The sequence below is a fragment of the Gopherus evgoodei genome, chromosome 5 (assembly GCF_007399415.2).
Source record: "Gopherus evgoodei ecotype Sinaloan lineage chromosome 5, rGopEvg1_v1.p, whole genome shotgun sequence".
Lineage (NCBI taxonomy): Eukaryota > Metazoa > Chordata > Testudines > Testudinidae > Gopherus > Gopherus evgoodei.
Window position 1 is genome coordinate 1261493 of NC_044326.1, and position 22169 is coordinate 1283661.

A 22169-nucleotide genomic window follows, 5' to 3' on the forward strand; every position below is an offset into this window, starting at 1 on the left:
CCTTTGGGCCTGGACTGCACAACCCTTAAACTTCCATCTCAAGAAATGCTTAGGCAGGGGGGAAATCCTGCTCCCACATCTCTCTCACAGGACGCCTGCCTGGCACTAGAGTCACTCCTGATTTAGGGAGGGTCGCTTTTCACATTCGAGTTCCGGTCGGTTCTGACCTTATTTGGCCTCATTCCGCTGTTGCTGTTAACCACAGTCAGGGACTAGGAGGCTGAGCAGCTATTAGATTTGGGGGGTGGAGTTTCCTCGGTCAGTGGCATTTGAGCTGTAACTTTCCATGGATACGTTTCTTCTTCTCCTTCAAGGAAATCCTCCCGAGACATCGGTCCTTTGGCGGCAGAGGGGGCGGGGCATCGTCACTGCTGTCCTTCTCCTCCTGAGTCTGGCCCTGGCCACGTCCCTCCTTGCTGTGACGCTTCTATGTAAGTTCAACTGCAGCTCCAAGCCCAACGTTTGCCAACTTCCATACAGGCCAGCTGGGTCGACTGGGTAGGTGGGGGTGGGGACACCTCCACATTTCAGCAGAATATCGACTGCATTTCCACTCTGTCCCTCCAAATAAATCTCCTAATCCAGGAAGTTCGAATGGAGCTGTAAGATCTTGCCCTGCTGGTTTGATACTAGCACAAACTTTCTAATGCTAACGATGGTCAAGTTAGCATGCATGATTGTAAGGAGAGTTTTATTGGGGGGTGACGTTCGGTTTTGTGTGGTGGGGGGGTTTCTTTCTCCTTGGCAGGCGCTTATGCTGGAAGGGTGTGAGAGATACAGAGACAGCCGTGGTAGTGACCTAGGCAATGAAAGAGACAGTGACCAGATGACCAGATGTGGAAGCTGCGGGATGTACGTGTTCCTGGTGCAGGTACCTGAAAAGAGCTTGTTTGTATGAAATGCCGCCTGAGAGAGCTGATGGAAGAGAAGAGTTGAGGTTTCGGGATGCAGGTGGAAACGATGGTTGAGCTTTGAAGGGGATTTGAGCAGATGATGGAGGGAAGGCAAGAGGAGGCTGAAGAGAGAACTCAGGACTGGAAGATCCAAGGTGGACTGGAGAACGCGGAGAGGAGACTGCTGGGTGAGTAAAGTGGCCAGTGGAAAGGTGATGATGAGAACCAGGCAGAGGAAAAGACCAGCTAATGAAGGACAAGCAGAGCTCAGGAATAGGTTTGCTGAGTTGGAAAGTGAAGAAGGATTGCTGCAGGGAGTAGCAGAAGGTGGGAGGGCCAGGGAGAAGAGAATAGCAGCTAGTCCTACAAGAAGAGGGGAAGAGTCAATGTACACACCCAGAGTTCGGAGCCCCAGGAGGACAGAGGATGATTTGCAGTAGATCACAAGGAAGAACAAAAGACAAGAGGCTTGCATTCAGAAGGAACGGCAGGAAGGCTGGAGAATGGCTTGGAATTACTTTCAGTCCAAGTTGCAGGAACTCTCTGAAGCCTGCATCCCAAACAAGGGCAAAAACTTCCTAGGGAAGGGTTGCGACCAGGCTGGATGAACAAGGGTCTCACACAGGTGATTAAGAGAGAGCAGAAATCCTACAAGGAATGGAAGATGGGATGGATCAGCAAGGAAAACCACGTCTTGAAGATCAGAAAGTGCAGGGAAAAGTGAGAACTGCTGAGAGCCAAGCAGAGCTGGACCTTGCAAAGGGAATTAAAACCAACAGTAAACGGTTCTATAGCCATATACACCCAAAGGGACTGCCCAACACGGAGGGTGTGTTGGAGATTGAAGATAATCTAGGCATGGGCAAATGCCTAAAGAAATATTTTGCCTCTGTTCTTATTAAAGGGAATGAGGAGTTTAGGGGTAGTAGCAGGCTGGCTAATGGGAACGAGGATATCGAAGTAGAAATTACCACATCTGAGGAGGAAGTCAAACTCAAACAGCTTAATAGAACCAGATTGGAGGGCCTGGATAATCTCCATCCAAGAATATTAAAGGAACTGGCATGTGAAGTTGCAAGCCCACCAGCAAGGATTTTTAGTGAATACATAAACTCAGGGGTCAGACCCTATGACTGGAGAATTGCTAATGGAGTTCTGATTTTTTAGAAACAGATAAAAAGTGATCTGGAAAACTACAGAGCTTCTAATTTGACCTCAGTTGTATGCCAGGTCTTCAAACAAATTTGGAAAGAGAAAGTAATTAGGGGCATAGAGGTTAAGGGTAATGAGTGTAACCCTTCTGCCCCTCTGAGTTGGCAGCAACAAGGGCCGGGTTCAGTATCCAGGGATTCTGTTTCAATAACAATGCATAACCAGCTCGAGCCCCCACCCAGTGACCTGGGACAATTACATACCACCCTCCCGGGCGCCTCTAGGAGGCAATACTTCCCCATTCACAAGCACGGAGTCTGACTGTAGCAAAATCCTTTTAATAAAGGAGGGAAACAATGCGGCATCACGTTGGAGAAACACCACAGACAGGATTATAACATAAACCATAAGCAAAAAATCCACCTCCAAGTACGTTTGGCAATGTCCTTTCCCCCTTAGGGTCTTAAGTCCAATCACCCCAAAATCCAACAACTCGAAAGTCTCTGGTCAGTGCCACCCCAGAGTTCAAAAGTTTATCTGCAGAGTTTTACCCCCTCAGCCTGGGTGGAAATGTGGGGGGGGGCACCAGGACCAGCGCTAGTGTTTTTAGCGCCCTAGGTGCACAGCCATTTCGCCGCCCTGCGCGCTGGTCCCGTGGCTCCGGTAGACCTGCCACAGTCGTTCCTGCAGAGAGGGTCTGCTGGTCCGCGGCTCCAGTGGAGCTGCGGCTGCCATCCCTGTGGGAGGTCCACCGGAGCCGCGGGACCAGGGGACCCTCCGCAGGCACGACTGTGGCAGGTCCACCGGAGCCGCCTGCCGCCCCACCCCGGCAAAATGTCACCCCCCAATAATCCTGGTGCCCTAGGCGATTGCCTAGGATGCCTAAATGGAAGTATCGGCCCTGGGGGGCACACACAGGGTGTTAAGGGGCACCTTACGTGGGCCACGGCCAACTGCTCCGCCTCTCCGTTGGGTTCTGCTGCAGCCTTCACCACGACCAGCTCCACTACACCAGCTGTGCCACTCCTCCAGCTGACCTGTGAGCCACTCCAGCCATCTCCTCAAATGGCTCCGCTCCGCTCCACTCCGCTCACTGTTCAGTGGGCTGCTCCAACATGCTGCAAACTGCTCCACTCTGCCAGCCGCTTAGCGATAGATCTTCAGGCTCCCTCACTGGTTAACACAGCTCTCAGTGATCTCAGATCAGTAAGCTTAGCTCTTTTGGTGATCTCAGCTCTTAGTGATTTCAGCTTGTAGTAGGGGAGCCCTGATGCTGGTGCACCATTGGCCCAATGTGAATTCAGCTCAGCAGCCTCTAGATAGACTGTTAATGGAATAAAAATTAGCTCTGCTCTTTAACAGTGGAGAGAGGAGGATGTGCAATTGGTGTTCCAGGCCCCAAAAGGGGCCCATACCATCAGGCACACACACCAGTCCCCAACCTCTCTCATTTCACTGGGTTTTGGCACCCATGTCCCTTGTCTAGCATGTGCTACTTAATTTATGTTGAGACATCTCTGTCATGAAGCAGTCTCATAGTTCCTCATTCACATAATCAGGGTGACAACACTTTATTCCTCCTGCCCCAATAACAAAGAAATTGGGGATCCCAGAGATGTCAAAATAACCATCCCAGGCTGCCGTGGGCTATGCTAGGTGGGGTGGGTGTGCCAATGTAAATACCTGAAATTACTTTCCACACTCCCTATAATTCACCACCAGATGTAGGGTAGAGCTCATTCTGACTCTGCTTACATCCTCCCCCCAGCCGAGTATTTGTCATCCCAACAAATCACATTCCCTACTATACCAACTCTCTGGTCCCCTCCAAAGGGCCTCAGAGAGCCCTCTTTAGCTTCCACAAACCTGTGTGCTAAATGTATTGGCTCCTCACTAGTCACCCCAGGTACATCATAAGTTAACCGTTTCACTGGTCTTATTACCCTGTCTCGCCTATTGAGAATCCCTCTTGCTGTGGTAGGGGGGACATCCTCTTGAGTGACGGATGGGGAGGTTTCCTGTGAGGTCCCCTCGGATATTGGCATACGCCCCTGCATTTCTAGTTCTAACAGTGGAGGGTCGAAGGTGCTCAGGACATCCTCCATCTGTATGTCGCCACTGTCCAATAGCCTGTGTATGTCATCACACGGGGGTCCCACCAGTGGCTCAGGAGTGTCAGGAGTGGTCTTAAATACTTCTGCCATAGGGTTTAGGGCGGAAGAGGATGTGCTCTCTTTTGATTCAGCTGATCGAGACTGAAATCTTGTCCTCATCCCAGGATACACCATGGTTGTGTCTTCCTCCTCAGACTCACTGTCAGATGTGCTGAGTAGGGGTAGGTTAGCTGCAGGGGACCAGCTGTCCATGTTGGAAGGCGGCTTTGGTACAGCACCTTCGTTCTGCCCAGTTGCCCTGTTGTGGCCCATCTCATAAGGGCTGCCTACCAATTCCCCCACAGGGAGCAAAAGGTTTCTATGCACGGTCTTCATCTGCCCTGGACCCTCTTCAGGTTTGATCTTGTAGACCGGCAGGTCTCCTAGATTTTCCATCAAGTAAGGTATTGCCTTCCATCTGTCAGCTATCTTGTGTTTGCCAGCAATACCCAAATTTCACAGCAGGACTCTGTCCCCTGGCTGGAGCTCTGGCAGATGTACCCTAGCATCATATTGATGTTTGTTGCAGTCTGCGTTCTTCTAAGCTGCAGATGTAGCTAAGTGATAAGCATCCCGCAGCTTTTCCCGTAGTTGGGCTACATATTGCTGATGAGTTTCATAGCTATCACCATCCTCTGATACACCAAAGTACAGGTCTATGGGTAATCTTGGTTCTCGCCCAAACATCGATATGGGGTGACTCCCGTAGCATCGTTCTTTGTGGCGTTGTAGGCATGCACCAGAAATGCAACATGTTGCTCCAGGTTGGCTCCAGGTTGCCTTCTGCTTTGGCCGCAAAGTCCCTAACATATCTAATAGGGTTCGGTTGAACCTCTCTGGCTGAAGGTCACCTTGCGGGTGATAAGACGTTGTCCTCGACTTTTTAATTCCTGCTATCCTCAGCACCTCCTTCAGAAGGTGATTCTAAAGACTCATCCCTGATCCGAGTGTATCCGGGCTGGGAATCCATAAACTGAGAAATATTTTTCCCACAGTACTCGAGCGACAGTGGTGGCCCTCTGATCACGTATGGGATATGCCTGCGCATAACGCGTGTAATGGTCGGTCACTACTAGAATGTTCCCAATATTCCTCTTGTCCACTTCTAAAGACAAGAAATCAATGCAAACCAGCTCCAGAGGTTTGTTGCTGGTGATGTTCTTCAGATATGCAGCCCTCGTGGGCAGAGTTTTCCTTTGAACACATCGAGTGCAGGTCTCACATTTCCTGCGAACATCTTCAGCCATCCGGGGACAATAGAACCAACTGCGGATAAGTTCCAGGGTCCTCTCCATCCCTAAATGTCCAAAGTCATCACGCAGGGCCCTCATGGCCAAGGCTCTGTACTCTTTCGGCAGCACTAGTTGATTCCGTTGCTTTTGTAGAGGGTCTGTGATCATGCGGTGTAGCACTCCCTGAATCAGTTTTAGTTTGGTCCATTCTCTCAATAGTAGTTTGCCCTCTGGGGTAGGTGGGACAACCTCAGCTGGGCCTCGCCCCTCTCTTTTGGCAAGTAGTGTATCACGAATGTCAATATCTTGCAGCTGGGCTTCCTGCCAGCCAGCCACATTGAGCATGGGCAAGGGAGATTGGTCCAAAGCAATATAGTTCACTGAAGCAGAAGGCACGCATTCAGGGGGCAGGCCCAAAGCTTCAGCAACACATCCATGAAGGCTCTCAGGGGCCTCCGGCTCTCGGCGACTCACACTGCAGATAGCTGTCACGCCATCCGTGGGTATCACAGCAACGTCAGGTGCCTGCGGACGTCTGGACAAGGCATCTGCATCTACATTGCTCCTCCCTGATCGGTATTGAATGCTGAAGTCATAGCTAGCCAAAGCGGCCACCCATCTTTGCCCTGTAGCATCCAGTTTAGCACTTATAGACTCATAGACTCATAGACTCTAGGACTGGAAGGGACCTCGAGAGGTCATCGAGTCCAGTCCCCTGCCCTCATGGCAGGACCAAATACTGTCTAGACCATCCCCGATAGACATTTATCTAACCTACTCTTAAATATCTCCAGCGATGGAGATTCCACAACTTCCCTAGGCAATCTATTCCAGTGTTTGACTACCCTGACAGTTAGGAACTTTTTCCTAATGTCCAGCCTAAATCTCTCTTGCTGCAGTTTAAGCCCATTGCTTCTTGTTCTATCATTGGAGGCTAAGGTGAACAAGTTTTCTCCCTCCTCCTGATGACACCCTTTTAGATACCTGAAAACTGCTATCATGTCCCCTCTCAGTCTTCTCTTTTCCAAACTAAACAAACCCAATTCCTTCAGCCTTCCTTGTTAATACATAAGTCAGTGGGTTGTTGTCTGTCTACACCTGGAACTGAGCCCCATACAAGTAGTCTCGAAATTTCTCAGTGATGGCCCATTTCAAGGCCAAGAACTCCTGCTTGTGGGTGGGATAGCGGGTTTCACTATCAGACAGTCCTCGGCTGGCAAAGGCTACAGGTTTACGCTTGCCTTCCACCTCCTGGTACAGTACTGCTCCTAGACCCTCCAAACTGGCATCAGTATGCAGGATAAATGGCTTGCTTGGGTCAGCAAATACTAGGGCTGGGGCATGAGCCAGGCAAGTAATGATTGCTCGAAAAGCCCTTTCACATCTCTCATCCCACCGTGGCCCAAAGGGTTCGAAGGGGTCATAGTGTCTCTGCACGGAAGACCCCTTATTCTTGGTCTTAGATTTGTTCTTGCTGGACTGATATCCCCTGGCAAGATCATTGAAGGGTTTTACAATTGTAGCATAGTTTTTCACAAATCTGCGGTAGTAGCCACTAAACCCGAGGAAGGTCTTGAGTTCTCTGTAGTTGCTTGGACATGGCCATGTAGTGAGTGCTTCTATTTTATCGGGATCAGTACTCACACCCTCTTGGGACATGATGTGACCCACATACTTCACCGAGGTCCTGCAGAATTGGCATTTGTCAATTGAAAGCTTCAAACCATAATCTTCCAACCTATCAAGCACTTTAAGAAGTCTTTCTTTATGCTCCTCCAAAGTTCTTCCAAACACGATCAGGTCATCCAAATAAACTAACATTTGCAGTAAATTCATGTCTCCCACAACTTTCTCCATAAGACGTTGAAAAGTGGCAGGTGCTCCAGAAATCCCTTAGGGCATGCGTTCGAAATGATAAAACCCTAACGGGCAGATGAAGGCTGTCTTCTCCTTATCTTCTTCACCCAGAGGGATCTGGTAGTATCCACTCCAAAGATCCAACACAGAGAACCACTGGCTTCCCAGCGAGCAGTCTAGGGCATCTTGGACTCGAGGCATTGTGTACTGGTCAACCACAGAACGGCGGTTTAGGGTGCGGTAGTCAATACACATCCGGATTTTCCCATTCTTTTTATGGACCACTGCAATGGGTGAGGCATATGAGCTGTGGGACTCTGTAATGATGCCATTTGCAGCCAGCTCTTGAAGATGTTGTCGCATATCTTCCATCTCGGAGAGAGCAAGCCTCCTAGATCTCTCTTGGAAAAGTCGAGAGTCATGAAGTCTGATGTTGTGCTCTACTCCTTTTGCACATCCCACATCCCACTCATGCAATGAGAACACCTTGGATCTTTCACAAAGTTTCCTTCTTAGGCGATCTTTCCACTCCTTGGACAATGGTGAATCTCCAAAGTCAAACTTTGCTGGGTCTATTGTTGGCACTTGAGTCTCACACTGGGGTTTTACAATTGATTCAGGCTCAAAGAGGTCTGCTATCTTTTGTCCTTGCCTCACAACAACGTCTCTACTTGTTCCATTAGCAATCAGTATAGTCACCTTTTCCTGGGCTTCAGCAGGTAGGGTTATGACTCCACTGGGGACCAGCACTCCTTCCGGGAGCTCTCCTTCAGCCGGCTGCTCTATCATTGCTAATGCCCCTTTACTGCCTTTCAGCCTGGTACTCATGACAAGTACTTCTTGCTCCGTCCTTGCAGGCACTACTAAGGGGGTTGTACCCACATACTTCAGTGCCCCAATCGGTAGCTCAGATGTCTCCTTTTTAGCGCTCTCAATCTTCCTATAGGCTTCAGCACAAAGCGTATGGATCATCAGGGTACTCAGATACTGGTCCCCAGCCCGTTGTCTGCAGTAATCTGCTAGCACCTTGAAGAGGCTGGAGTTGGTCCCTATCAGCACAGACACATCAGAGGTCCCTTTCGGGTCTGGGCATATTAAGGCAGCGGTGTCTACCTCTTGTTTTACCCCAGCAACCTCCTCTGGGAATTCCAGGTGCACTATGACATACCCTTGATAGGGGTATTCATCCATGCTGAGGCCACACAGACCAATGCCAGTCAGTGGCTGTATGGGCAGGTGCCTAAGCATCTGTTGGTAGAATGACTGGAATATAATAGTGTGAGGGAGTAGGGGCTGTCTGTGTGGGGAATGGGAGAGCAGGGGAGGAGCCTGTAACCTGAGCTAGGTAAGGGAGGGGAAAGGTCAACACCTTTGCCCGGGAAGGGGAACAAAGGAAGGGAGTGGCAGGAGGGAAGCAGTTTGAGTTTGGGCTTGGGGCTGTGTGGGCGGAATTCAGGTTATCCTAGCTAGGATCCAAGCACCCTGAAAGCCCAGAAGGACTCGAGGGAGGGGTCCTGACTGTGCCTGCAAGCTCTGCTGTAATCTGTGTTCCTGTTGTCCAATAAACCTTCTGTTTTAATGGCTGGCCGAGAGTCACTGTGGGTCCCAGGAAGAGGGGTGCAGGACTGGACTCCCCACACTCCGTGACAAATAGTCACTTGAGATCCAGTGTCAAGCGCGGCTTTACACTCCACCCCTTCAATCCTCACCATGACCTCTGCTCGAGGCCCTATCAGTCCTGCAGGGATCCCAGCTGGACGGTCTCTTCTGGGGGAACCCTCAAATCCTGTAGGCCTAGGTGGTCTCTGTCCCCGGACCTTCTGACAGCTACTGGATCTCTCCCAACTAATCCTCAGCTTTTCATACACTAAGGAGGGGTTCTCTTCCTTATGGCAGTTAGCAGCACTGTGACCATCCTGACCACACCGGTAGCAAAAGAATTGTCCTTTCCCCATTCGGCGAGGTGGGACGGTGACTCTAGATACTGACTTCTCTATCATCACAGTCTGAGGCTCCTTATTCCTGGAAATCTTAGCTTGGTCAATGATGCTTTGCAGCTCAGCTATCTGTTCTGTCAGGACCTGCATTTGTTTGGCAAGTTCCTCTGTGGTGCTCACCATCAGTACACTGGCCATTGGCGGTGGCGTGGTGCTGGCTGGTTCCAATGTTTGGGCTTCCCAACACTCGCTGACCGCCTGCCTTTCTTCTTCTTCCCTGACCTCCTTTATCAGCTGGGAGTAACTTGGGGGATGTTCCTGCCGTTCTCTTAGTCGGAGATGAAGTAGGATTGGGTTCTGATACTGAGTCCCTCTTACAACTTGAGCCAGTCTGGTCTGATCCATCTGCTCAGCAGTCACTGCTCCCCTCATAACAGCTCTCTGAAGCAGTCTCTCCAGCCTCTGTATATAGGCTGAAATTTTCTCACCCCTTTGCTGTCAGGAATTAAGGAATTTACAGTAACTGTCCTCAGGGCCCTCTACGCTCCCAAAGGTATTATCAAGGGCCTCTAGGCAGTCCTTCACACTGACCTCAGGGTCAATGAGCTTCAGGGTGCGAATTACATCTAATGCTGGGCCACTAAGGCTCTCTATTAGACATCGTCGCTTTTCTACATCGGGTACGGCCCACTCCCGCAGCATTTCAGTAGTATGCTCCGACCAGAGTTCAAACTCCTCTTCCCCATCAAATAACCTTAACTTACGACAAGAGTTCGACATAGCATAGGCCAACACAACCTTTTCCAATATATGCCCCAGTGCTCTTGCCCAATCATAGGCTGAGTCTGCCGCCCCTGAGCTAGAGGCTGCAGGACTGGGGCCCAACAAATCCAACATATTAGCCATTATACAAACAGTAATTTCCTCAAAATATAAACACAATTGTTTCCCAATACAGTGGAGCACTCAACAGGTGCTTGTGAGGGGTACTGACCCAGGGATCCCGGATGAGCCCCCAAAAATGTAACCCTTCTACCCCTCTGAGTTGGCAGCAACAAGGGCCGGGTTCAGTATCCAGGGGTTCCGTTTCAATAACCCAATGCAAAACCGGCTCGCGCCCCCCCCCCCCCCCCCCCAGTAACCTGGGACAATTACATACCACCCCCCGGGTGCCTCTAGGAGGCAATACTTCCCCTCTCGCAAGCACAGACTTTGAGTGTAGCAAAATTCTTTTAATAAAGGAGGGAAACAATGTGGTATCACGTTGGAGAAACACCACAAACAGGATTATAACATAAACCGTAAGCAAAAAACCCACCTCCAAGTACATTTGGCAATGTCTTTTCCCCCTTAGGGTCTTAAGTCCAATCACCCCAAAGTCCAACAACCCAAAAGTCTCTGATCAGTGCCATCCCAGAGTTCAAAAGTTTATCTGCAGATTTTTACCCCCCCAGCCTGGGTGGAAATGGGACGGGGCACACACAGAGTGTTAAGGGGCACCTTACGTGGGCCACGGCCAACTGCTCCGCCTCTCCATGGAGTTCTGCTGCAGCCTTCACCATGACCAGCTCCACTACACCAGCTGTGCCGCTCCTCCAGCTGACCCACGAGCTGCTCCAGCCATCCCCTCAAACAGCTCCGCTCCGCTCCACTCCGCTCACTGTTCAGTGGGCTGCTCCAACATGCTGCAAAGTGCTCTGCTCTGCCAGCCGCTTAGCGATAGATCTTCAGGCTCCCCTACTAGTTAACACAGCTCTCAGTGATCTCAGCTCAGTAAGCTTAGCTCTTTTAGTGATCTCAGCTCTTAGTGATTTCAGCTTGTAATAGGGGAGCCCTGGTGCTGGTACATCATTGGCCTAACATGAATTCAGCTCAGCAGTCTCTAGATGGGCTCCTAATGGAATCAAAATTGGCCCTACTCTTTAACAACAGAGAGAGGCAGGTGTGCAATTGGTGTTCCAGGCCCCAAAAGGGGCCCATACCATCAGATACACACACCAGTCTCCAACCTCTCTCATTTCACTGGGTTTTGGCACCCATGTCCCTTGTCTAGCAAGTGCTACTTAATTTATGTTGAGACATCTCTGTCATAAAGCAGTCTCATAGTTCCTCATTCACACAATCAGGGTGACAACACTTTATTCCTCCTGCCCCAATAACAAAGAAATTGGGGATCCCAGAGCTGTCAAAATAACCATCCCAGGCTGCCGTGGGCTATGCTAGGTGGGGTGGGTGTGCCAATGTAAATACCTGAAATTACTTTCCACAATTCACCACCAGATGTAGGGTAGAGCTCATCCTGACTCTGCTTACATAAGGATAAAATATGATATGGTTTTACAAAAGGTAGATCATGCCAGACCAGCCTTCCCTTTCTTTTAGAAGATAACTCATCTTTTAGAGAAAGGAAATGCAGTAGACCTCATCTATCTGGATTTCAGTGGTGTTTGATAGAGTTCCAGAAGGGAAATTATTAGTCAAATTGGAGAAAATGGGGCTTAATCTTGCTGTTAATCCCTATGTGAATAACCTTGCACTTTGCACTACTGAATTTCATCCCATTTCTACTACTCCAGGTGTCCATGTCGTCCAGCTCTACTCGTATGATATTCCGGTTCTCCTCCATGCTGGCAATACCTTCCAACTCTGTGTCATCTCTTGATTTCATTAGCGCACTCCCCTTTTTGTACCAAGGTCTTTAATGAAAACATTAAATAAGATTTGTCCCAAGAGTGATCCCTGAGGATCTCCACTAGTAACCTCCCTCCAGCCTGACAGTTCACCTTTGAGCATGACCCATTGTAGGCCCACATTTAACAAGGTCCTGATGCACCTTTCAATGGGATTGGGAAGGAATTTTCCCCCAAATCAGATTGGCAGAGACCCTGAGGTTTTTTGTTGTCCTCTGCAGCCTGGGACCTGGGTCACTTGCAGGTTTGAACTAGTGTAAATGGTGGATTCTCTTTAACTTGAAGTCTTTAGATATTATTTGTGGACTTCAGTAACTCAGCCAAAGGTTATGGGCCTATTACAGGAGTGGGTGGGTGAGGGTCTGTGGCCTGCAGGAGGTCAGATTATGATCATGATGGGCCGTTCTGGCTGTAAGGTCTATGAGACCTGTCTCTGCCTTAGTTCTCCACCTGTAAAATGGGGGGAGGAGACTTCTCTTCTTCACAGTGGTGTCGTGTGACATGAAATAATATATTAAAGGCTCCGAGGTGCTCAGATACTGCAATGAAAGGCGCCAGAGACGTGTGATGGATCGCGGGAAAGATTCCGCAGGCAGCACTTAGATCACAGGTCTGCTGATGATGCACAAGCTGGAAGAGAAACTGGCTCCCTGGGGCATCGCTGTGTTGTCCCTGCAGCGCTAAGAGGAGTGAAGGCTGATTTTTAGGGACAGATGCTCTGCAGGTGTAAATCGAAGTAGCTCCTGTCATAGTACAATTCCCAAATCTGAACCTTAGCGTCCAAAATATGGGTACTAGCATGAATTCCCCTAAGCTTAATTACCAGCTTAGATTCTGTAGCGCTGCCACCAATCAGGAATTCCAGGGCCTGATACCCTCTGGTCCCCCCAAACCTTCCCTGGGGACCCCCAAGACCCAGATTCCTTGAGTCTCAGAACAAAGGGGAATAAACCATTTCCCTTCCTCCTCCTTTCTTTCTCCCAGCTCTTTCCCGCCCTGGGTACACTAGGAGACCACCGTGATTCAACTCCTTGAATCACCACAACGAAAGGAATGTTACTTTCCCCCTTCCTTCTTCCCCGGAGAGAGATACAGAGATAAACTCAGAGAGAAGATTTTTCTTCCCTCCTCCCTTTCCGTTCTCCCACCAATTCCCTGGTGAGTGCAGACTCCCTTCCCTGGAGTCTTACAAGAGATAACCAAAAAATCAATTAGATTCTAAAAAAAAAAAAAAAGGAAAACTTTAATAAAGAAGGAAAAACATAAAATTTGACTCTGTAATCAAGATGGTAAATATACAGGGTTTTTCAGCTTATAGACAATAGAAAGAAGCTTTCTCCAGCAGAAACACAATTTAAGCTACTTCCAGCAAGTACACATCTGCAAATGAAGAAAAACAAGTTAAAAGACTATAACTGCCTTTGTACTTACTTACTATTCTGAATAGATAAGAGACTGTAGCAGGGAGATTGGCAGAAACCTGGTTGCACCTCTAGTCCCGTCCAGGACACAGAGAGAACAACGCACAAACCCAAAACCCCCAAACAAAGGCTTCCCTCCACCCAGATTTGAAAGTATCTTGTTTCCTGATTGGTCCTCTGGTCAGGTGTTTGGGTCCCTGTTTGTTAACCCTTTACAGGTAAAAGAGACATTAACCCTTCACTGTCTGTTTATGACAGCTCCTCTGAAGTCAGATTGACACCATCTGAGCAGCTGGCCATTAGTCTGCAAGCCCAGATCCTCAGAGGTATTTGGGCTCCTGGTTTCTATTGAAATCACTGGGAGTTTGGGGCCTGAACACCTCTAAGGGTCTGGGCCTCCAGTTAGCAGACAGGACCCTGAGACACATCAGGAGCAGAGCTGTTAGGATCGTTAATAAGCACTTGGATGGCCACAGTGCCCAGAAGCTGCACCCGGGTCCTGCTTTCCATCGTGCTAGGGGCTGCACAAACACACAGTAAAATGAGGTCATAGAATCCCAGAACCATCGGGTGAGAAGGGACCCCAGGGGCATCTAGTCTAACCCCTGGCAAGATGCAGGATTTGTTGTGTCTGACCCATCCCAGACAGACAGCTCCAGCCTCCTTAAGAAAACCTCCCATGAAAGAGCTTCCACAACCTCCCGAGGTGTCTGTTCCTGAGATTTACTCTCAATCGGCTCTGCTGGAGTTTGTAGCTCCCTGCTCCAAGGAGCTGACGCCCTGCGTTAAGACAGTGTAACATACACCAGGCGAGAGCCCTGAACGGGGCCTTGGCCTTGCCTCTGTCCCTCTTCAGGAGGGAAACTGTCCAAGATTAAAATAAAAGACGTCATAGAGAACAGGCTCACGCTCGGAGCATGTTCCTTCTCTGCGTGTGGCTGGTCTCCAGCCGCAGTTCAGTTTGGTCTCTGACCTGCAGACGTGTGATTTCTAGATCTCCGGGCACAGAGCAAGCTGCAAGCAGTTGAAGAAGCGGTGCAGAAGCTCCAAGTCTCTCTGCAGCCTGACGACGCCTCGGACGTGTCAGCAAAGGGATCGGACAGTAAGTCGCAGGAGGAGGGTCTTAGGCATCAGGGTCAGTTCCCCTCCCTTGGTCTGGAAGCTGAGCACTCTCCTGCCTACAGGGATGGTGGGTGCTGGGCATCCTCCTGCTCCCCTCCATAGACTTCCCTGCCAGGTGGTCCTGTCCCCGTCTAATGAGCTGCTGCTCTGCACCCTCCTCTGCCAATGGAGGCTCTGTTCCCAGGGACGGGGGGCTGCTCCAGGCTCCCTCCTAGCTCCCTTCCTGGCAGTAGCAGTCTGGCTGCATCCCCCCATGCTCCTACGCAGGATGCCTAGTGGTCAACATCTTCCGTCCTTTCACTGTTGCTCCCTTCGCTCCATAGTTTTCACCTTGGCCCCTGTATTGTTAGGGTTGCATTGGCGGGAAAGACGGATGCAGCTCATGAGACATACAGGGCCGAATTCAGACCCTGGTGTAGGCAGGACGTCAGTGGAGCTGCACTCGTGGGTCTCAATTTGCCCCCCAGTACCTGAGCCCTCCCTGTGCAGCTCCAATAATTTGGGTACCTGCCACAGTCCCATTGCTGGAGGCAGAGCGCCCCCTTGTGGTCACGTCTCACAACTGTCTGTCTGTCTGTCTGGCACAGGGCTGCACATACAAACCCGTCCATGGATCCGGTTATTCAGCGTCCAGTCAGAAAATGGGCCTGAACTGAACCCTGGCAGAGAACTCGCCTGAATGCTGGGCTGTTCAAAATCCCGGCCTGGAGCCCTGGGCCAGGGCTCAGGGCCACAGATGTTTTTGCAGCCCCAGCTCTGCCCCATGCTGCAGGAGACCCACTCACAGCTCACAAAGGGAGAGCGATTGGGAAGAGGTGGCTGGGGGGATTGGGGGGACAGGGCTACAATTCAGGAGCGCTGGGGTCAATTCCCAGCTCTGCTGCACACTTCCTGCGTGATCTTGGGCACCTCTCCCTGCACCTCAGTTCCCCTGCAGGCAAATCATCCTTTATTTCTCCTATCTAGCATCTATTTTGACTGTGAGCTGTTGAGAGCAGGGACTGTCCCCTCCTGTCCGTACAGCGCCTGGCACACAGGGGCCTGCAGGTGCGGCTGTACTGCACGTGCTGATAATCAAGTGTTCTGCATCTCCACTGACGTCGCTGTGACTTTCTTCTAGGTCTGCAGCTATTGGATGAAGCGCAGGCAGGAGTCCGGCTGCTGAAAGCCCAGCTGGGTAACGTCAGTGCAGCGTATGGAGAAATCCAGATCCGGCTGGACATCTGTGCAGCGCGAGCAGCTGTGAAAGATTGCTGTAGTAAGTACTAGCTGCAGTGCTGGCTGGTGCCATTTCTGCTGGTGCAGAGAATGAACGGAGGATTTCAGGCTCCCAGGCTGACAACACAGCAACTTTCTCCAGCCCCAAGTTTTCTTCCATTGAAAATCACTAGTGGCTGCATCTGTGCCCACACCGTGGTGATCAGTGTGGAGTTAAATTACACCCTAGGCCTCGTTAGCCTAATGGGAGCACCCAGCTGTCAGCTCTTCTTAGATGCTCCAAACCCGTCAGGTCACAGGCAAGTGCTCCTGGCATTTCAGCATATGGGGCATTACTTTCAGAACCATCCCTGAGCCAGAGTCCCTGGCAGGGTGTTGGGGGAGGTGCCAAATTGCAAAAGACCAGAGACCTTCACCACTTATGATCAATGAAAATTGTTGGTGCAGAACCAGGGGATGTTCCACCTTGGGCAGCTACATCCCCCTCCTGAACTCCCCCTGCCAGCTCAGCTGAACTGTGACTCTCCCCTTTCCCATTACAGCCATGCTGCTCTGCACTGGGACCAGTGCCCATGCTCCAGCCCAAATGCAGCTGCATTTCAGTGCTGGGGAAGTGACCTCGTGGTGTCTGCTTTCTGCAGCGCTCTTTGGGATCCATCATGTGCCCATAAAATGATGCTGGAGAATCAAAAGTTCCCTGGGCTGGGGGCAGCTGAAGGGCAGGGGAAATGCAGCACTAGAAACCCTGAGCTCCCTGCGTGTGTCCCTGTGACTTTATCCCAGGCTTCTCACCTCAGTCTCTGCTCCTAGGTGACGTGCTGACAAAGCTCTCCAGGGGCTGGAGGTTTTACGGTGGGAACCTCTATTACTTTTCAAAAGGAAAGAAGTCGTGGGATGCATCCGAACGGTTCTGTGTGTCTCAGGACTCGCACCTGACCTCTGTCTCCTCCCAGGCAGAACAGGTGAGCGCAGGAACCTCCTAGGGGCTTGGATAATGGGTCAATGCCTTGCTTCACACCAGAAGGAGGTAGAAGGTGGCAGCTGAGGTTGCAAACTATCGGAGAAAATGCCAAGCCTTGGTATCTGACTCGGGGGATTCACCCATCAGTTTAAAAGCAGAGATGCAGCAGAGGAACAGTGCTAGATCGGGACTTCCCAGAGTATGGGGTGCTGGGGGAGGGGGATTTGGGGTCAGGCTCATTTCTGATATTCCCTACTTCCAATGTAGCATTTCCTGCAAACCCAATGACCTTTCCCAGTGAGGACCCCTTTGATCCCTCTCTCCAGGCCTGAGCTCCTGTTGGACAATCTAGAAGCCTGTATCTGGATGGCCTGTGTGCAAGGGGCCATGCACCTCTTCGATAATCCTCTCTCCCTACATGCCCACTGTAGCCCTCACCCCAGGCCTCTGCGGCACTTTCTGAGGAGGAAAATCCCATCCTCCGGCAGGGCCGACTTTGCACCCTGTTCTGTGCTCCGAGCTTTGCCTCCTGCAAGGGCAGAGCGCTGGTGTGAATTCTGAGGTGCCCGTCGGTACCTGCAGCAGCCCAGCTCTAAGGGGGCCGTGGGGGGAGTGTTCTGAGACAGGTCGCTGCTGCTAGTCCCAGGCAGATACAGATGCAGACACACACACAGGGCTGCTCCAGGGCTCCCTTGGGGTCTCCCAGCTAGTCACTGTCAGCGTTGGGGGCAGGACACTGTGTCTCCCTCAGCCCAGTGCCCTGATCACACCGCCAGACGCCCTTTCCTCTCCCCCAAAATCTGTCCTGCCCAGGCAGCTGCTGCTGCATCCTGCAGCCTCTCTTGGGTGACCTGGACATGCTGCAAACTGTGTTGTGCAGGAGTTTCTCTCCAGCAAGACCCAGGGAGAAGATCACTGGATTGGACTCACCGACCGGGAGACAGAAGGCAGCTGGCGCTGGGTGGATGGCACAGAATACAGAGCAGACGCAAGCAGGGGGTGAGTGAAGCTTGAGAGAAGTGAGTATTTATTACATGTTTGGTCACAAGCTCTTTCGGGCAGCGTCTGTACGGCCCCTTGTGTCTATGCAGCACCCGGCACAGTGGGCCCAATCCTGAGGGAGGCCCCTGGGTGCTGCCACGACAGCAGTGAATCCTCTCAGGAATTTCTGCTAATGCCCCTTTGCTCAGAGCAGGAGCCTAAACACGGAGTGTGTGTTCAGTGCCCACTGAGACACAGGGCCAGAGCCTTCCCTGGGGTAACTCGGCATTGACTTGAATGAACCACAGGGATTTACACCAGCTGAGGATCTGGCCCCAAGTCAGCTCAGTACAGCCAGGGGAGTCTGGAGTGAGCGGCAGGTTCCCGCTCTCCTTGGGACTGCCCTGCGCTCTCCCCTCTGTCGGGCTGGGCAAGGGGAGGCTGTGGGGCCGGGGGCATGGTCGGAGCCAGCTGCAGTTGGTGCAGTGACCTCAGTGGGCTGTGGGCGAGGCCCGTAAGCAGGGCCAGGGAGAAGTTAATGACTGACCCCCGCTGCCCTCTCTTCCCGTTCCTGCGTTCCCATCTCGGGGGTGCCTGGGACGTGCTGTGCCACCTGCTCTGGTTCTGGGCACTGAGATCCGAGTTGCTGCTGCTCAGCATTTGGAGCCACACACTGACCTTGGCTCTTTGCTGGCCTGTCAGGCGCAGGGCAGTTGCTATCCCCGGCCATCAGAAGCCCTTCGTTACCATGGCCACAAGAGCTGTGGAGAACTCTGAGGGGTGACCGGGGGGTGCATCGCTTCACCACGTCACTGCTGGGTGTCTTGGTCCCCTGCCAACAACAGAGTCCACAGAGCAGAACTGAGCTCAGGAACTGGCTGTGGTTCTCCTCTGAGACATTAACACTCTGATCCGTAGGTTCTGGGAGGAGAATCAGCCAGACAACTGGCATCAGGAGACAGGAGGCAGAGAAGACTGTGTTGAGATCCGCACAAGGAAGCTGAATATGTGGAATGATGCCAACTGCACTCTGCCTTCTAGGTGGATTTGTAAGCAGGCCCATAGACAGGCTGGGCTGTGACATGCAGGTCCCAGCACCTCAGAAAGCGCTTTAATTTCCAAGCTATGGAGCATGTTTCCCAGCCACCTGCCGATGAGGAGCACTGTCCACTGGAGGGGGCCGCATGGGATGTGCGTCGCAGGGACACTTCGTCTTGGTGTGATATTTCTGGCCGTGGCCGTGACAGCCGCCCTTATGCTGCTCAGTGTGGCTGGCTCTGTAATTTGTATGTTTCCAGGTCTGTCACTGAATAAAGTCCTTGGATCATGGAATTATTGTTTCACAATCACCCAGTAAATAATGATTTGCTTGGCTTGAATTTCTAATTTTTGCACCTTTGGATCTGATGTTATGATGATGTCAGAACCATCTATATCTATATATTTTAAAAGTCCAGTTGTATCTGGTAAGCAAGGTATTTCTCAAAATATGTTTGGGCCACCAAGGAGATAAATTCAGGCTCAGCTGGGAGACCGGCTTCAACACTTGTTCGAATTCTCCTATCCCTGTCTCGCTGTGCCACATATCAAAATGTGTCTGTCTCTTCCACCCCAACAGGAGCAGTCCCATCCAAAACTGTCATTTCCTTGGAAGGACCCAATCGGTTGTTTTTCTGCATCTCGGGCTGCTCTTCCTTCGAAGATGTGTAATATATATTTCCAAGGGTATTTAGTACTGGGAGAAAGATGACAGCCCTGACAACTGATGTTGTCAAGACTGAATCCCCACTCTGTCACTTCGAGTGCAGAAGTGGGGGCCCCCAAGGATTTTAAAAATTAATACTGACCACTCCAGGCTTGCATTAAACTCTAAAGGTTAAAGCTTTTCCCTGGCTTGGTAAATGTTGCCACCACCCAAATGCAACCTGCTACCCTTTTAACCAGGAAAGAGCTCTCGGGAACACTTCCCTATGGGGTACCCTCAAGCCCTTTCACCCCCACCTTCTGGGGAATAGCTGAGAAAGAAACAAAGTAAATCTAGAATCATAGAAAATCAGGGTTGGAAGGGACCTCAGGAGGTATCTAGTCCCACCCCCTGCTCAAAGCAGGACCAATCCCCAACTAAATCATCCCAGACAGGGCTTTGCCAAGCTGAGCCTTAAAAATCCCTAAGGATAGAGATTCCACCACTTCCCTAGGTAACCCATTCCAGTGCTTCACCATCCTCCTGGTGAAATAGTGTTTCCTAATATCCAACCTAGACCCCCACTGCAACCTGAGACCATTGCTCCTTGTTCTGTCATCTGCCACCACTGAGAACAGTCTAGATCCATCCTCTGAAAGTAGCTATCAAATCCCCCCTCATTCTTTTTTGCAGACTAAACAATCCCAGTTCCCTCAGCCTCGCCTCATAAGTCATGTGCTCCAGCCCCCTAATCGTTTTTGTTGCCCTCCGCTGGACTTATTCTAATTTTTCCACCTCCTTCTTGTAGTGTGGGACCCCAAACTGGACACAGTACTCCAGAAGAGGCCTCACCAATGTCAAATAGAGGGGAATGATCATGTCTCTCGATCTGCTGGCAATGCCCTTACTTATACAGCCCAAAATGCTCTTGGCCTTCTTGGCAACAAGGGCACACTGTCGATTCATATCCAGCTTCTCATCCACCATAACCCCTAGGTCCTTTTCTGCAGAACTGCTGCCTAGCCATTCGGTCCCTAGTCTATAGCAGTGAATGGGATTCTTCCGTCCTAAGTGCAGGACTCTGCACTTGTCCTTGTTGAACCTCATCAGGTTTCTTTTGGCCCAGTCCTCTAATTTGTCTAGGTCCCTCTGTATCCTATCCCTACCCTCCAGCATATCTACCACTCCTCCCAGTGTAGTGTCATCTGCAAACTTGCTGAGAGTGCAGCCTATGCCATCTTCCAAATCGTTAATGAAGATATTGAACAAAACTGACCCAAAGGAAATTAGCTTTGGCTACCAGATAATCAAACAACATGCACAAACCTCTTAGGACACTAAAAATCCAATCTTATTCTTAAAAAAAGTAAATTTTATTAAAAACAAACAAAAAAAGAAAATACTTCAGGAATTTAGGCTTTTGCTTGATTTTAAAAGAGCAATTCCAAAAATTAACCCCCCAAAATAGCTTTCTTGGGGGTTCAGCTTAAAGTTACAAGCAAACAAAGGCATCTGGAGTTAGCACAAAGGAGATCTACAAGCCTTAAAAAGTCAACAGAAATAAACCTGATCGTGTCTAGCTAAACATTCTGAGTCACTTACACCTTTGGGTTGTTAAAAGTAGTTCTAGATATGATCTGATGATTTCATATCTGGTTCAAACTTTCAACACAATTCCTGCCGCCCCATCTCATCAGCCGAGAGAGCAACAGACAAAGAGAAAGTTTCTTTCCCAATTTTAAAAAGTTCTACCTTCCAATTGGCTCTTTTGGTCAGGTGCCTACTCCTTTTCTTTTACCTGTGGGCTTATTAACCCTTTACAGGAAAAGCAAACAGGGAACAGACTAAGTGGGATTTTACGGCTAACTGGCTGGGTGGGTGTCCATCAAAGGGAGCTACTCCCTCCCCACTTCATGTATCACACGCCCCCCAAATCACACACGGTGCTGGCCAGTCTAGTTCAGATCAGCTCCGCACCGGCTGAGATTTCTTTCTGGAGGTTTAGGAAACAGAGTCAATAAGATACATGCACCTCTAATTTCACTAATAATTACATGAAGAACTAAACAGTACTTTATACATTTCAAGGACTACAATGACTTAGAATACAGGGACATCTTCACCTGGCTGATTTTGGGAAACCTTTCCGGGAGAGTGCAACAGCCACTTTGTTAGAGGCTCCTGAAATATGTTGTATGTCAAAATCAAAGTCTTGGAGAGCTAAACTCCACCGAAGAAGTTTTTTGTTAGTTTCTTTGACTGTGTGAGACTACTTCATTGCAGCATGGTTGGTCCGCAGGTGGAACGGTCACCCGCAAATGTATGGGCATAGCTTCTCCAGAGCATACACGATGGCGTAACATTCTTTTTCTGAGACTGACCAGTGCCTTTTCCTCTCAGAAAATTTTTTGCTGAGAAACACAACAGGATGGAATTGTTGATTTGGTCCTTCCTGCATTAAAACTGCTCCTACACCACACTCGGATGTATCTGTGGTTACGATGAATGGTTGGTTGATGTCTGGGGCCCTCGGTACAGGGCCAGATGTAACAAGGCCGCCTTAAGTTGGTTAAAAGATTTCTGATGCTTCTCAGTCCACTGAACTGCATTTGGTTGGTTTTTCCTGGTCAGGTCTGTCAGTGGGGTGGCAATTTGGCTGTAGTGTGGTATAAATCGTTGGTAATACCTGGCCAAGTTCAAGAAATGTTGGACCTGCTTCTTTGACTTAGGGACAGACCAATTTTGGATAGCATTTACCTTAGCCTGTAGTGGGTTGATAGTACCATGATCCACCTGGTGTCCAAGGTACGTTACCCTGTTTAGGCCTATTTGACACTTTTTGGCCTTAACAGTTAATCCTGCCTCCCT

General features: G+C 50.2%; 1 protein-coding gene across 1 annotated transcript in view; it reads left to right on the forward strand.

Moving 5' to 3' along the window:
- LOC115652851 (C-type lectin domain family 4 member F-like) overlaps positions 1-22169 on the forward strand; it is a 218493-nt gene that overhangs the window by 43326 nt on the left and 152998 nt on the right. Inside the window, exons 2-6 of the mRNA XM_030565431.1 lie at positions 315-431; positions 14330-14437; positions 15578-15715; positions 16486-16637; positions 17517-17635. Of these exons, the coding sequence (XP_030421291.1) occupies positions 315-431; positions 14330-14437; positions 15578-15715; positions 16486-16637; positions 17517-17635 (634 nt within the window). The remainder of the gene's footprint in view (positions 1-314; positions 432-14329; positions 14438-15577; positions 15716-16485; positions 16638-17516; positions 17636-22169) is intronic.